This window comes from Haliotis rubra, unplaced genomic scaffold (assembly GCF_003918875.1).
Source record: "Haliotis rubra isolate DU_JTF1 unplaced genomic scaffold, ASM391887v1 Scf1603, whole genome shotgun sequence".
NCBI lineage: Eukaryota > Metazoa > Mollusca > Gastropoda > Lepetellida > Haliotidae > Haliotis > Haliotis rubra.
The window spans coordinates 12,941-28,970 of NW_025765563.1; the positions used below are offsets into that span (position 1 = coordinate 12,941).

At 40.5% G+C, this 16,030-nt stretch overlaps 3 protein-coding genes across 4 annotated transcripts; 2 read left to right on the plus strand and 1 right to left on the minus strand.

The window, feature by feature from the left end:
• Positions 1–580: 580 nt before the first annotated feature.
• LOC124271480 (multiple epidermal growth factor-like domains protein 6) lies at positions 581–3,307 on the minus strand. Its single transcript, XM_046706633.1, has 3 exons — positions 2,752–3,307; positions 2,021–2,138; positions 581–1,016 (listed from the first exon to the last, which is right to left on the minus strand). The coding sequence occupies exons 1-3, from the start codon at positions 3,305–3,307 to the stop codon at positions 710–712; spliced, it is 981 nt and encodes a 326-aa protein (XP_046562589.1). The 3' UTR covers positions 581–709.
• A 1,631-nt stretch (positions 3,308–4,938) lies between these two features.
• Positions 4,939–13,205, plus strand: LOC124271481. 2 transcript variants are annotated; one of them, XM_046706634.1, is made up of 9 exons: positions 4,939–4,983; positions 5,468–5,751; positions 6,959–7,124; positions 9,781–9,834; positions 10,649–10,662; positions 11,680–11,703; positions 12,066–12,134; positions 12,347–12,406; positions 12,645–13,205. In XM_046706634.1, the coding sequence occupies exons 2-9, from the start codon at positions 5,610–5,612 to the stop codon at positions 12,776–12,778; spliced, it is 663 nt and encodes a 220-aa protein (XP_046562590.1). In that variant the 5' UTR covers positions 4,939–4,983; positions 5,468–5,609; the 3' UTR covers positions 12,779–13,205. The 2 variants fall into 2 exon arrangements, with proteins under 2 accessions (XP_046562590.1, XP_046562591.1); XM_046706635.1 differs by lacking the exon at positions 11,680–11,703.
• A 1,460-nt stretch (positions 13,206–14,665) lies between these two features.
• LOC124271483 (putative ankyrin repeat protein RF_0381) lies at positions 14,666–15,835 on the plus strand. Its single transcript, XM_046706636.1, has one exon. It carries the CDS (start codon positions 14,666–14,668, stop codon positions 15,833–15,835), a length of 1,170 nt encoding a protein of 389 aa, XP_046562592.1.
• Positions 15,836–16,030: the final 195 nt, after the last annotated feature.

Here is a 16,030-nt window from a genome sequence, read left to right on the forward strand (position 1 = left end):
CTATATTTACACAAGTGAGACTAAACCTTTGATGAGAAGTATATGTACGTTTCCTGCTTATCAGCTGAAGTAAGTGGCTATATTTACACTAGTGAGTCTAAACCTTTGATGTGAAGTAGATGTACGTTTCCTGCTTATCAGCTTATGTTTGTTTGATGTTAACGCCGTATTCAGAAATATTCCAGTTATATTGCAGCGGTATGTAAACAATCATACCAGACCAGACAATCCTGTGATCAACAGCATGAGCATCAAAATCCGGCAGTTATAGAGATGACAACACTGAAATTGCATAATATAAAAAATATATTCGTCCAGGGCATTGTTCCAGCAATAGAGAAATGCTACAATAATGGTACTCGTGCGTTTTTCCTGTAAAAAACTGGACAAATGGGAGTGAGTGAGTTTAGTTTAAAGCTTCATTCAGCAATATCCCAGCTATATGGCGGCGGTCTGTACAAAATCTAGAACAGAAGGACCAGACAATCCAGTGATCAACATCATGAGCATCGATCTACGCAACTGGGAACCGATGACATGTGTCAAGCAAGTCAGACAGCCTGACTACCTGATCCCGTTAGTCGCCTCTTACGACAAGCATGTGTTACTGAAGATCAATTCTAAACAGGACCTTCGCGGGTGAATAGATTGGAAATTCAGAAACACCGTAGCACATGCCTACAGAATATACACATCACGTTTTTCAGTATCACTCAACTGGCGATATGTAGTTGACGACAGTGTTTGTGTCATCCACACAGACATCACGCACTTGTCTGATATTTGATGGCCCTCCTTTTCCTCCTCTTCCTCCTCCTCCTCCGTGACCAGCTGCAGGGAAACAGTCTGCCAAAACAGGCATTGGGGAATCACTTCCTTCTTCTGGGTTCATGATAGGCTGGTGACTCCTGTTGTCGTCGTCCTCCAGTATTTCACAATACCCATGGTACTCAACAGCGTGGTCATCTTTGTGTTCCTCCACACTGTCAGGTAGAGGGAAGGCCGCTTGGATGCCTCTGTGAAGGGAGATCATATTTATTAATCCTTATATCAAAAGAAGTGGACTCATTTATATTATTTGAGCGTCAACTATATTCCTTTATCCTGTTGCCCATAATAACAAATGTCATACTTATGAAGCATATTTTTCACTGTAACGTCATCTCATTTTAGCGTTATTTTATTTCAAGGTCATCTCATTTTAACACACTGAGTCTGTCATTGTCCACAATACCAACATATTTTCCAGTAACGTTCACAACCTCGATTTGTTTTGTATTTTCATTCCAACTTTGTAGAATTCACAGGGCGAGTTTAACAAATGATGGCACATGTGTCCAGGTAAAGCCCTTATGTATAATGTAATCTGTTCCGAGTGTGGTACATGCTTATCTGACAAGTCACAACAATAGACACTTAAAATTAGTACCGTGTAGTATCGTGAAATAGCCATTGATAAACCAGCATTTTATATCAGCTCTAAACACAATTACATATAGCAACTGCAAAGTGGCAGTTGTGTATGTTCATGTACTTTGATAAACTACTAGGTTTGACCAAGAGGTGACAGTAAAGCAACCATCTCGGTAAACCAAAAGGAGAGTCGATCAAGACCACAAATCACTTTATTGTTGATGTTTCTATATGTTTCAACAAGGCACAATACTGTTTTCCAGTTGATTTCTACGAACTACAGGTAATCTAAGGGTTGGTTGATTTGTTGTTTTAGTCGCACTTAGCAATTTACAAACTTTATGGCGACGGTCTGTAAATAATCGAGTCTCCACAAGACAATCCTGTGATCAACAGCATGAGCGCTCATCTACGCAATTGGGAATCGATGACATGTGTCAAAAAAGTCAGCAAATCTGACCACTCGATCCCGTTAGTCGCCTTTTACTATAAGTATTGGTTGCTGAAGACCAATTCCAACCCAAATCTTCACGGGTATGGTAATGTAAGGGGAGCACGACATGCAAAAGACAACAGAGCCAACTGTTTACTTCTGTTATGATCTTACCTGTCACATCTCACGACCTTGCGAAAACGGTAGCACACTGCCATCAACATCAGTAATAGAAGTGCTGATCCTGTTAAAAGTCCTATAGTAGCAGCATCAGCAGCTTGTGTAGCCCCATCTAAACATACATAGATATATAATGAGCAATTGCTGACAGACTTAACTTTCTTTTGAACAGAGAAAAGAATCACGTTACGTCACATGGTCAAGATTTACTATTCATACTTTGCTAAGGATCAAATCAAGGATTCAACAGAAAACTATGATATGAGGTCCAATTTGGTTTAAATATTTAAGCTTATTGTAAATATGGATCATAGGTTTCAGTATGTCATTTCATCTTGTGGATCCCATACCTGCTATTGACAGGTGTTGTGTACTTGTCAGTGACTCGTTCCGTGATATGCAAAATGGTCGATTGCTGCTATGAAAACCATTGTTATGGTTACTGATGTATCAAGTGCATAAGGTTAGATTAAGGTGACTGTGTGCCTGAAGAGGGGTTACTATATCATTATTTATCCAGTTTTAAATGGATACAAGCTCAAAATATAAACTACGTCTAAGTAAAGTTGTGAATTTTTGTGATCCTTAGCAAAGTGTGAGAGGTATATAATGATGAGACATTTTCTCTGTTATCGTAATCATGACAATCAAAACTAAAATACATCTATCATCAATCATAAACCTGTTAACAATTATTACTTATACCTAAAAAATTCCATACTTACACTGATTGGAGCATTGTAAACCGACCCAGCCATCTTTACATCCATAGATACACTTTCCGCTCTTCTCTTGGCATTCGAAACTAGCAGCTGTTTCGTTCAAAGAAATGTGGTTGACTCGACAGTTTTCACTGCAATTCTTACTGCAGAAAGGGCCATAAAACCCAGGTAGGCATCCATGGAAACAACGAAAGTTGCATGGTTTTATACATCGATTACATGAATACTCGCAGTTCCGGCCGAAATATGGCGGATGGCACTCCCAACATGCCCCTGATGTCCTGTTGCATGTTTTGCATCTGTCAGAACACGTCTTGCAGTCAGATCCGTAGTGCCCATCACTGCAGCCAGACACACAGGACACAGCGTCCAGATAACAGTACTCTCCATCACAACCACCTGGACATTCTGTACATCCACCGCCTGGACTGTCACATGGTATGAGGCACCTTCCGCCCTGGTATCCAGACGCACATCCTTCGGAACACACACCAATGCCAGTAGCTGAAGATTGGCATATGTTTCCCTTGCACGTCTTACTGCAGACAGATTTGCACATCAGGCCGAAATAGCCATGGTCACATTGTGTGAGACACTGTCCCGAGATGTTACTACAGTCTGAACAGTGCTGACCGTCTCTGCATGGTGCAACTGGAACAGATTTCTGAAAGTATGTCTCAAACTAGTTTGAGTAATGATAGGGACAGTGGGATAGCCTCGTGGTTAAAGCTTTCGCTTGTCACGCCGAAGACCAGGGTTCGATTACCCACATGGGTACAATGTGTGAAGCCCATTTCTGGTGTCCCTCGCCGTTATATTACCGGAATATTGATATAAGCGGCGTAAAACAAAACTCTCTTACGCATATAATGATATAGATGTCAATAATAGTGATATGATGTAAACAATAGCATTACGTAATTGAAGTGTTATTCAGTACATAGCAATGTTACAAACTGGATTTACCTTGTGAGATCCCAACAATGTAAGCAAGTGACAACAGCTCCAATATTTCCATGCTATTTTCTTTCTGAAAAAAGTGGAAACACAACTGCTTCTCAAAAATGTGAAGACAGCGTTGTATGCAAAATGAAATGTACCCAGAGCAGAACTGGGGGAGAGTTTTAAACATACACAATGAACACACGAAAGTCACGACATGACCTTATGTTTGTGTTTAAGTTTCAGATTGGCGATGTTTGGGCTTGATTCCATGTTCCTTGTCAGCAGGAAACAAAACACACTATGTTTAGAAGCCATTCAAGTGTTTCCGGAAACATTTACTACAAATAAAACATCTTGGTTTCCGTACGGACGAATGTTTGGTTTCACTTGCGTCTGTGACGGTTTCTCGGGCTTTGGGTTTAGAAACCCAGAAATCATTACTGAATGTAAATCAGACATAATGATTGAATATAGGTTTTGTGTATTTTGACATCAGGTATTGAAAATGTTTCAGGAAGAAATCCTAATCATTGTCATCGTTTGAAACCCAAAACCTTTCTGTTCAGACTTGCCTTCTCTGTGTAACTTCTCGCACCTCCTCTCAGACAATTGCGCTTAGAGAATGTACTGTGCATGGGTTCAGCGCGTTACAAGTGGACTATTATTATTATTAATCTGCTACAAATAGGGCGGTGGGGTAGCCTAGTGGTTAAGGCGTTGGCTCGTCACGCCGAAGACCCGGATTCGATTCCCCACATGGGCACAATGTGTGAAGCCCATTTATGGTGTCCCCCCGCCATGATATTGCTGGAGTATTGCTAAAAGCGGTATAAAAATAAACTCACACAGTCAGTCAGTCAGTCAGATAACCTGTTAAAAGCACTGTCATTGCCATTGTCAGCTTCTTTAAATAAGTGGCGATACCCGATGAGCATGTCCCACCATCATATATTTTTGCCCATAGTTTTGTAATGCCAATGCATTTTCTAATAACAATGTACATGTATTCTCTTTGCAGTAACCTTTCCTGATTTGTAAACTTGTAACCGTTGTTTGTTGCATTTGTTTGTTAGTTTGTCAGTTGTTTTACATGACGTTTCAGAGTTGAGTTGTTGCTATATTTGAAAGTTCACGAATAGAGTTTTCGTCGTTACACAAGAAATTAATTAAACTAAGGAACTTTAGCATTTTATTATCTATGTTTTATTATTCATTGTAGTTACTACCGATATTTGTTTTGTATTTCAACAGCTTCCGCAATGTGTCTACTTGCAGTTTTGCTGGGGATCAGTGAGTACCTGTGTTATATCTATATCGTAGGGGAAGATGTGCTAGCTTCAATTCAGACATCCAGCTAGGGTCCATGCAGGAAGCAAATGTACTGTAAGTCCCCATAGTCCCTAGTATGGTGATCTACCTTCAGTTCTTGGCAATACATAGCTTGCTTTTATATTGCATTGTCTTCTATAGTTAGATTGTTTTAGCTTTTCATACTAGTTTTATATCTATATCTGTGATCCTCTAGTTTTTTACTGTCCTTCGGTTTTATAACTTGACTTTAGTTATTACAACTTTATGTATTATTCAAATCTTCGTCACGATATGGCTGCAATATTGCCGATGTGACGTTATATTTTAACTCACTCACTCACTCACATTCAGACTAAGGGTCATAGAGCACACATGAGTTCATACTGTCTTCACATTTTGCAAATCGATGTTACCTTGCGTCATTACTATTTGTCAGTTTTAATATGTAACAATTCTCTTCCAGCTTTACCGGTGCATGGCGATGAGCAATGCTCCTGGCGAATATATGGCGAGAACTGCGACAGGACCTGCCCCTCCAACTGTGCCATTGTCCCACCCAGAAACCTCAGACACTGTCAGAAGTACACAGGGAAATGTTCTGAGGGATGTTTCGTGGTTACCATGGCGACCAGTGTAATATATCCTGCAGCGGAGGCTGTTTAAATGAAACCTGCAATACCGGAGATGGACATTGTACGTTAGGTTGTAAAGAGACCTACACCGGGGATTTCTGCAATGAGACTTCAGGTACAGTAGTTCATGCAGGACCTAAACTTTCTTAACTGCTTTAACATCGGAGACAATAAATAGAACATCCTAAATATGCATTTCATTTATTACTTCTTGGTAGGTAGGTACGTAAGTCCCAAAAGTCTAACAGGATTTTAATCGTAGTAATTTTGTCATTTTAATGTATGGCTAAATCTCAGCATAAATGCCACGTCGCTAACGGCTGAAGCAAGGGACGGTGTAAATCCAGCTAGGGGCCATACAGGTAGCAAAAGTAATGTAAGTCCCCATGGACCCTAGTATGGTGATCTACCTTCAGTTGTTGGCGATCAATAGCACATTTTTACATTGTATTGTCCAAAATAGATTTTTACTTTTAAAGATATCTGCTATCTAGTTTTAACCCATTTTGTGCAATTTTACTGTCCTTCGTTGACAGGGTTTTATATATCATGTGTATTTATTATGAATTTATTTAGAACTAGTTTGAGTCACGATATAGCTGAAATATTGTCTTTGTGACTTTATATCTTCACTCACTCACTCACTCACTCACTCACTCACTCACTCACTCACTCACTCACTCACTCACTCACTCACTCACTCACTCACTCACTCACTCACTCACTCACTCACTCACTCACTCACTCACTCACTCACTCACTCACTCACTCACTCACTCACTCACTCACTCACTCACTCACTCACTCACTCACTCACTCACTCACTCATTCACTCACTCACTCACTCACTCACTCACTCATTCACTCTCTTATTCACTCACTCTTGGTAGGTAGCGATTTTTGAAACACGTGTTAACGTAAGGTGCAGTGAAGATTCCAAACCTCCACATTTTATAAGGCAATTTTTAACCTTTATGTATCTAATTGTATAGAATAGAAAATTGCATTACAAAATGTTGCTGTAAACCGGGTTATTGAGATGGTTACACCTTTAATTAAACAGGTTTATGTTTTTCTTCGTTTTGAGGAGCATTTTTCGAACACATAGCCACGACAACAGATAATCTTTCTGAGATTCTTGGTCCAATGTTCCTTGTTAGGGCCATGGGTTGGTGAGGATAAATTTGAAAATGGATGTTCACAGGTATAATAATTTATGGTTACATAGACACTCATGTGGATAGCACATATCTCATATTAATCTGACATACGGATGTTCTTTTTTATCGTGGATGTTTATTATTATTATTGTTTTTCAACAGGTATTTTGACATCTCCATCCACAAAAGTCACTACCACCACAGTGACAACCACGACAGTGACAACCACGGCAGGCCCCGATGACAACAATCTTGCTGCGATCCTTGTCCCAGTGTTCCTCATTATCCTCATCGTATGTATCATCCTTGCTGTGGTAGTGTTCAGACTGTAAGTGTATATTTCTTCATTATCTTCATCGTCTGTATCACCCCTGCTGTGGTGATGTTCAGACTGTAAGTGTATATTTCTTCATTATCTTCATCGTCTGTATCACCCTTGCTGTGGTGGTGTTCAAATTGTAAGTGTATATTCCTCATTATCCTCATCGTCTGTATCATCCTAGCTGTGGTGGTTTTCAGACTGTAAGTGTATATTTCTTCATTATCCTCATCGTCTGTATCACCCTAGCTGTGGTAGTGTTCAGACTGTAAGTGTATATTCCTCATTATCCTCATCGCCTGTATCATCCTAGCTGTGGCGGTGTTCAGACTGTAAGTGTATATTCCTCATTATCCTCATCGTCTGTATCATCCTAGCAGTGGTGGTGTTCAGACTGTAAGTGTATATTTCTTCATTAACTTCATCGTCTGTATCACCCTTGCTGTTGTGGTGTTCAGACTGTAAGTGTATATTCCTCATTATCCTCATCGTCTGTATCACCCTTGCTGTTGTGGTGTTCAAACTGTTAGTGTATATTCCTCATTATCCTCATCGTCTGTATCATCCTAGCTGTGGTGATGTTCAGACTGTAAGTGTACATTTCTTCATTATCTTCATCGTCTGTATCACCCTTGCTGTTGTGGTGTTCAGACTGTAAGTGTATATTCCTCATTATCCTCATCGTCTGTATCATCCTAGCTGTGGTGGTGTTCAGACTGTAAGTGTATATTTCTTCATTATCTTCAACGTCTGTATCATCCTAGCTGTGGTGCTGTTCAGACTGTAAGTGTATATTCCTCATTATCCTCATCGTCTGTATCATCCTAGCTGTGGTGGTGTTCAGACTGTAAGTGTATATTCCTCATTATCCTCATCGTCTGTATCATCCTAGCTGTGGTGGTGTTCAGACTGTAAGTGTATATTTCTTCATTAACTTCATCGTCTGTATCATCCTAGCTGTGGTGCTGTTCAGACTGTAAGTGTATATTCCTCATTATCCTCATCGTCTGTATCATCCTAGCTGTGGTGGTGTTCAGACTGTAAGTGTATATTCCTCATTATCCTCATCGTCTGTATCATCCTAGCTGTGGTGGTGTTCAGACTGTAAGTGTATATTTCTTCATTAACTTCATCGTCTGTATCACCCTTGCTGTGGTGGTGTTCAAACTGTTTGTGTATATTCCTCATTATCCTCATCGTCTGTATCACCCTAGCTGTGGTGGTGTTCAGACTGTAAGTGTTGATCCCCATTATCCTCATCGTCTGTATCATCCTTTCTGTCGTGATGTTCAGACTGTAAGTGTATATTCCTTCATTATCTTCATCGTCTGTATCACCCTTGCTGTGGTGGTGATCAAACTGTAAGTGTATATTCCTCATTATCCTCATCGTCTGTATCACCCTTACTGTGGTGGTGTTCAGACTGTAAGTGTATATTCCTCATTATCCTCATCGTCTGTATCATCCTTGCTGTGGTGGTGTTCAGACTGTTAGTGTATATTCCTCATTATCCTCATCGTCTGTATCATCCTTGCTGTGGTGGTGTTCAGACTGTTAGTGTATATTCCTTCATTATCTTCATCGTCTGTATCACCCTTGCTGTGGTGGTGTTCAGACTGTAAGTGTATATTCCTCATTATCCTCATCGTCTGTATCATCCTTGCTGTGGTGGTGTTCAGACTGTTAGTGTATATTCCTCATTATCCTCATCGTCTGTATCATCCTTGCTGTGGTGGTGTTCAGACTGTAAGTGTATATTCCTCATTATCCTCATCGTCTGTATCATCCTAGCTGTGGTGGTGTTCAGACTGTAAGTGTATATTCCTCATTATCCTCATCGTCTGTATCACCCTTGCTGTGGTGGTGTTCAGACTGTAAGTGTATATTCCTCATTATCTTCATCGTCTGTATCATCCTTGCTGTGTTGATGTTCAGACTGTAAGTGTATATTCCCCATTATCCTCATCGTCTGTATCATCCTAGCTGCGGTGGTGTTCAGACTGTAAGTGTATATTCCTCATTATCCTCATCGTCTGTATCATCCTAGCTGTGGTGGTGTTCAGACTGTAAGTGTATATTCTACTCTATAAATGTGCATCACTTCGACAGTCTACAAAGCGCCAACATTCTTCTGTCATTTAAAAAATTGAGTGAAAATAAATCTGCCCAAACATTTATTTAAAATTATTTTGAATTTCAAAAACGCAAACAAATGAAAGTGGATTATTTATGTTAGGATTAAACGTCACCCATTTAAATAATCAAACATGTACACACTTACATATCCTTTCAATTTTCTGTGATGAAAGTAATCATCACAATGTTTGCAATTTGTCATCAACGATTAAACAGACAACATTTGTTCTTTAACGAACTTATATATCCAGGCGTTTATTGAACTGCATAAACTAAAATTCATTCTCCACATTGTCAGACTGTAACATATGTACTACTGGGTTTTATCGTCGCATGGGGGTATACACTAATCTTCACTGACACTTTTAGCAGCATCTCTAATGTATGACATGTATGACACAGAATGTGGAGACCATGCTACCTATAGTGAAACAACAGTCTTACATTGTTCCCTGTAAGTATGAAACTCTGTGTAGATGTTCATGAGCATACCTTTAACACTTCAATTTTACTTCCGATTCACTTCCAGGAGATCGAGGAGAAGGACAGAATCGAAAAGAAGATATCCCAATAACGAATACAGGTAACTATAACTTGTAAACGATGATGAATAGCCTACTTAGGTCACTGTGTAATCCACTGACCGTATATGGATTTGGGGAGAAAAATATGAATGGTAAAGAAATGCCTTGTCATCAACATCTAAATATGTGTACATACATTGACACGACTCTTGAATGAGCAAACTGTAAACTGAACTTAAGCTCAAGTTGTGACCAAGTGCAACTAAATATGTAATACAAAGTATAATTCAAATGAAGGAAAACTGATTTCTATGGATAGTCAACTTCTTTATTGCAATGAGTGCGACGTTTCGGTGTAGGTACTAACACCGTTATAAAGCAAGTGATACAACAACTGAAGCAAGGAGAATATATACATAGCTGTATAGTGAGTATATACAATTAACAAGGTTGATGTACATTGGATATGTGATAAGTGATTACAGCAGAGGAGGTTGATGTACAGAGTGATTGATTGTGATTAGAGTTGAGTTTATACAATTGAGGAGTTGACGTACAATAGTTGTGGTTACAAGCACAAAGGAGGGAGAATGGAAGCCAGATGGACAAAGGAGGTAGGGAAGGATTACTGGTGGTGGTCTTTGATTAGGTGGTGATAGGCTGACGAGATGAAATAACCTTGATCTCGATTCATGGTGGGGTTGTGGCGTTGGATGTTATGGCTTCTAGGAGTTTCCTAATCGTAGTCTTGTCGGTTGATTTCTAGGATATCTTAGAAATCAACCGACAAGACTACAAAATTTTCCTTCATCTTCACAACTTCTAAAATGCCTCTCAAAGAAATATTATTCAAATGTTTTCTTTTCTTTGCAGTACTCCTGAAGCTGGTAAGTATGCCTTAGTTCAGTCAAATTAAGATCTTTTTTGGCGTCATGTCTGTCTGTCTGTGTATTGTGTGTGAGAGAGCGTGAGTTTGAGTTACAAAGGGAGGTAACTCTGTTTTATGTGCGCGTATGAGTGAGAGAGTGAGTTTGAGTGAGTGAATGAGTGTGTGTGAATGAGTGTGTGTGAATGAGTGTGCATGCGTGTTACTAGGAGGGGGCAATCTTGATGGCAATGCATGTATGTGTGTGTGTGCGCGCGTGGGTTGTTGGTGGGTATGAGAGTGTGTGTGTGTACGCACATGTATTCTCGTACATATGTAGACAAAGGGAGGTAACTCTGGCTCACGGGCGTAATGCACCCACAGAGACAAATTGTCATCGCCGCTTAGACTGGAGCTTCAGATGGCACCGATTTCGTAATGTGGAAAGTGATGGTTAGTTGGCCATCACCGTGTACCAGTACAGCGAACATTTTTCATACAAAACAAACATGTAACACCCTGAATAGCGAAGTAAAGGAATTATCTATTCCCATAGACAAACATGTTACAGTTGAATGTGTATTTAACATGGGATATTTGTGGATGAACAGAAAGGAATAATTTGAACAAACAACCGCAGACATTTTGTTTCGAAGACGGTGGACAAACACTGTTGTCTCACGAGTTGTGAGTGAGTTTAGTTTTACGCCGCACTAAAGAATATCCCAGCTAATACTCTTGTCTGGACCAGACGATTCCGTGATCAACATGGATCTACGCAACTGTAAACCGATGACGTGTGGTTTCGCGAGTGACGAACTACGGATATAACGCTTGTTTCGTGTTACAGGGAGTTTGTTATATCCAAGGTTATCTGCCTTGTATTATTGCTGTATATCAGGTGAATGCTGAAGGGGCAAGTATTAGCCCAGAAACGTCGTGTGTAAATAATAAAGAAGTTGCACATATATATCAAGTGTCTTGGTTTACCCTACCAATTTCTAAAATATCAAACATCTGTTCTGTTACATTGTTTCAGCTCCGTTGAAGCCGCACGATACAGGGCAGTATAGTGAGTGTACATGAGACTTTGTACCATGTATGGAAGTGTTGAAGAATCGACTCCAAACAAAGTTTCATTCTTGATTTGTGAACAATGTATAGTGTTATAATGCCGTGAGTGTGAGCATCTTCATCGGGAGATGTCAGCAGTGTTTCAGATGGTGACAAGTCCCTACATATTAGCATAGTTTCTCTTCCGATAAGTTTTGCATTATTTTATTAATAGTTCATGTCTTGGAGAATATGAATATGCAGTAAAAATATTAATGCAGATGTTAGTGAGGCTGTTGAACTGATTTGTTTGTTATTCTGTAGTGTATGTGTTTGATAAACATGGTCTGATGATCACATAACATGTTTCAGTTCCCTTGACTGAGAAGCCGCCTGAAGCGGTGCAGCCTGAAGTGGAGCAGCCTGAAGCAGACCAGGTTGGTGAGTATACTGACGTGTTGCTGTTGACATCACTGAGAGATGTGTTATATTGAATGTATAATTTAATACATGTAGTTTCAAGTGTCAATAATGTTTTCTGATCTCCTTCGCAGTATAACAGATTTCATATCTTGAGTCCTGAACATAATACTCCGAGTTATAGAACAAACTTTCATTTTTCTGTGAAGTAACTGCGACGTCTATTTTGACAGAATCACCAGGAAACGAGGATACACACAAGAATGTTCCCAACATTGACAAGCAGCCGACAGGTATATATATAAACTGCGATTTTTGTACCAACTTTGTTTTTAACATTCCCACTCCTTTAACTTCGCTGTGGTTCCATCAAGCGACAGTTCACAAATTGAGCAATTGATTTTATGATAAATGAATGATGGATCTCTGAGAGGAGATGTTACTACAATGAATGGATACACGAATGTATAATTTACTGAGTTATGTCTCCCAACTTAATTTCAGTGTGTGGTATTATTTCTGTCTGAACAGATCAGCAGTCCAGGGAGAAGGACATCAGTGACCTGTTCGTGGAAACTGAGGGTTACCGGAAGGTTAAATACAAACTGGAAACACTTGGCCACGTGACAATAAGCAGTGGTCCAGGAGAAGGTAAAACATCCTGATGTTAGGAGCTGAATACAGGAGACAGGGGTATGAAGTGGTGCTGGTTGAGGACGTTGGTACTTTCCAGTTGTCTGATTGTCTGTGTAAGGACAAAGACGTCTGTGTCATATTCGATGACATATTTCAGAACGCTGGGCCATCCATGGACGTACATCGCCTGAGACAAGTTCTGTATGAGCTCCATGGACATCTTGAACCCTGGAAAACCAAGTTGGAAAGAAGATACAACATCCTGCAGCAGACACCAGGAACCGAACAAAGAAGAAAATATAGTACGAACGTATATATCATATTCACTACAGATTCCAACAACCTTGAACATACAATGCCAAAACTCAAAGAACCTATATTGTTCCAAAATTCTTCAGTAGTAGACTTGACCAAATTGATGACAGGTGAAGAGAAGAAGGCCATATGGCTGAAACATAAAAAATCATTACGACTGTAAAACCAAGGTCGACGTAGACATAATTATTTCATACGAGGAAAGGGTTGGGTTTTCTCTAGCATGCAAGCTTTTCTCAAGATATGCTCCCTTTCAAAAACACAAAGAATCGTTTTTTGAAATGCATAAATTCCATCTAAAACAGGAACTGCATAAGAACATAAATCACCTGGACGATCAGTCAGTCAACTTTCTGTTGAAGTCATTATGTGGAGGTGAAATGAATACAAGAAAACACCACACTGTATCCGACAACCAAATACAAGGCACACACCTGAAAGATGTTTCAGCCCTTGTCTCATGTTCCCATCGTCTAATACATGACATGTGTATGTCTGCCATATTGGATATTACACCAGAGCTGTTCCTCCATAACTGTAGTTTAAAGTTCATCTGTGACCATGTACGTGACCAGCTGCATGACACCGCTCCAGCAGAACAGACTGCCATTTATTTCCCAGGTGCTCACAGTGACGTCATTACCGCCAGGCTGGCTGAAGCTATTGTTGATGGCACGTTCAGTAACTACATCATGCATCCCATCTGGAAAAGGAAGGAAGTTGCAGACAAAGTGCAACAAATGGTTCTAGATGTTGGAACCAAGTCTCATGATACAAAGCACTGCATTCTCCATTATGCCTGTTTCCTCGGGAACAATGACATCATAGACCGACTCCTCCCCATTGTGACATCAACAGACGTGCTGTGAATGGTTGGACGCCAGTTATGTTTGCAGTTGCTGGTGGACAGATGGACAGTTTGAAAATTCTAGTGATTCATAAAGCTGATATCACACTGTGTGATGCCATGAACAATAACCTGTTACATTTGGCTTGTCAGTATGGAAACATTTCACTTGTCAAATATGTTGAAAAAAAGCTGAAGAAAAGTAACACTTGTCATATCAACAGTCGAGGAGTGAATGGCTGGACACCAATTATGCATGCAATTGTCACGGGCAAGAATGATCTCTCTGATTATCTAGTCAAACAAGGCACAAGTGATTTAACCTTACGTGATAGCAACAACAACACTGTTCTTCATCTGGCATGTATATATGGAAATGAATCCATTGTAAGTTCGTTGTTACCATCAACAGACAAAGATTGTCAAGGGAATAACGGTATGGCGCCTGTGATGTGTGCTCTGTTGTCAAGGAGGATGGATATGTTCGACTTCGTGTCACAAAATGCAGACCTGTCATTGACTGACGATGACAACAACAGTCTCCTTCTTTTAACCTGCCTCCTTGATGACATACCTGACATTCTACTGACAACGATTGACATGCATTTGACCAGCTGGATTAAGCAAAGGCTGATCTTCACCCGAAAGATGACAACAACAACAATATCCTTCACCTGGCATGTCATGGTGGACATGTCTCCATTGTGAAACATCTACTGACAATGTATGACATCAACAGTCGTGGGAATAGAGGATGGACGCCAGTTATGTATGCAGCTGCCAGGACGTGTTTGACCTGCTTGTGTCAGAGGGGGCTGACGTATCTTTGAAGGATGACTACAGCAACACTGTATTTCAGTCAGCATGTGTAGGTGGGAACCTATCCATTGTGGAATGTCTACTGCCAAAATCTGAAGTCAACAGTTCGGATTATCTCGGCAGGACTGCACTTATGAAAGCTGCTGAGTCAGGGCACATTCATGTTTTTGATTTTCTTGTGTCACAAAAACTTGATCTGGAACTGACTGACCACTTCAGTAACACCGTTTTACATTTTGCATGTGAGGGCGGGAATGTAGCCATTCTTGAACATTTGCTGACAACACCTGACCTCAATGCGAGGGGAACGAATGGCTGGTCACCAGTTATGGTAGCATCTCGATTTGGAAAGTCAGATGTTTTCAACTTGCTTGTTTCAAAAGAAGTGAATCTCAATCTGACTGACGAACACGGTAACAACATGCTTCACCTCGCATATCAGGGAGGAGACATGTCGATCACAGAGCATCTGCTTCCATTGTTTGACATCAACAGCCGTGGACAGGATGGCAGGACGGCTGTGATGTACGCAGCTGTCAACAGAGTGAAGAGTGTGTTTGATCTGCTTGTCTCAGAGGGAGCTGATACATCGCTGAAGGATGACCACAGCAATTCTGTGTTTCATTTAGCTTGTCTGGGTGGAAATAAGTCAATAGTGGAACAACTACTTCCACATGTTGACATCAACAGTTTGGGAGACAGTGGGAGAACAGCAATCATGAAGGCAGCTTCTGTCAGAAACAAAAGTGTTTTCGATTTTCTGGTCTCAAAGAACGCCGATCTGAAAGTGATCGATGACTACAGAGATAGTGTCCTACACTCAGCATGTAAGGGAGGCGGGTCCACGATCGTTCAGTGTGTTCTTCAAATGTTTGACATCAACACCAGGGGAAAGAAGGGTTTGACACCAGCGATGATAGCAGCCTCGTTAGGAAACAGACATGTGCATGTTTCACAGCAAGCAAATCTCACTATAGCTGATGACTATGGTAACAACGTTCCTCATCTCGCCTGTCAAGGAGGAAACAGGTCCATCATAAAGCATCTGCTTCCGCTGTTTGACATCAACACTCGTGGACAAGATGGCAGGACGCCTGTGATGTGAATGGAGTGAAGAGCGTGTTTGACCTTGTCTCTAAAGTAGCTGACATGTCACTTAAAGATGATTACAACGCGCCCATATTTCATTTAGCCTGTCCTGGTGGAACACTTCAATAGTAGAATACCTCCTACAGCAGAGTGATGTCAATCACCGGGGATTCAACAACAGAACAGCTATCATGGAGGCAGGCAAAGCTTT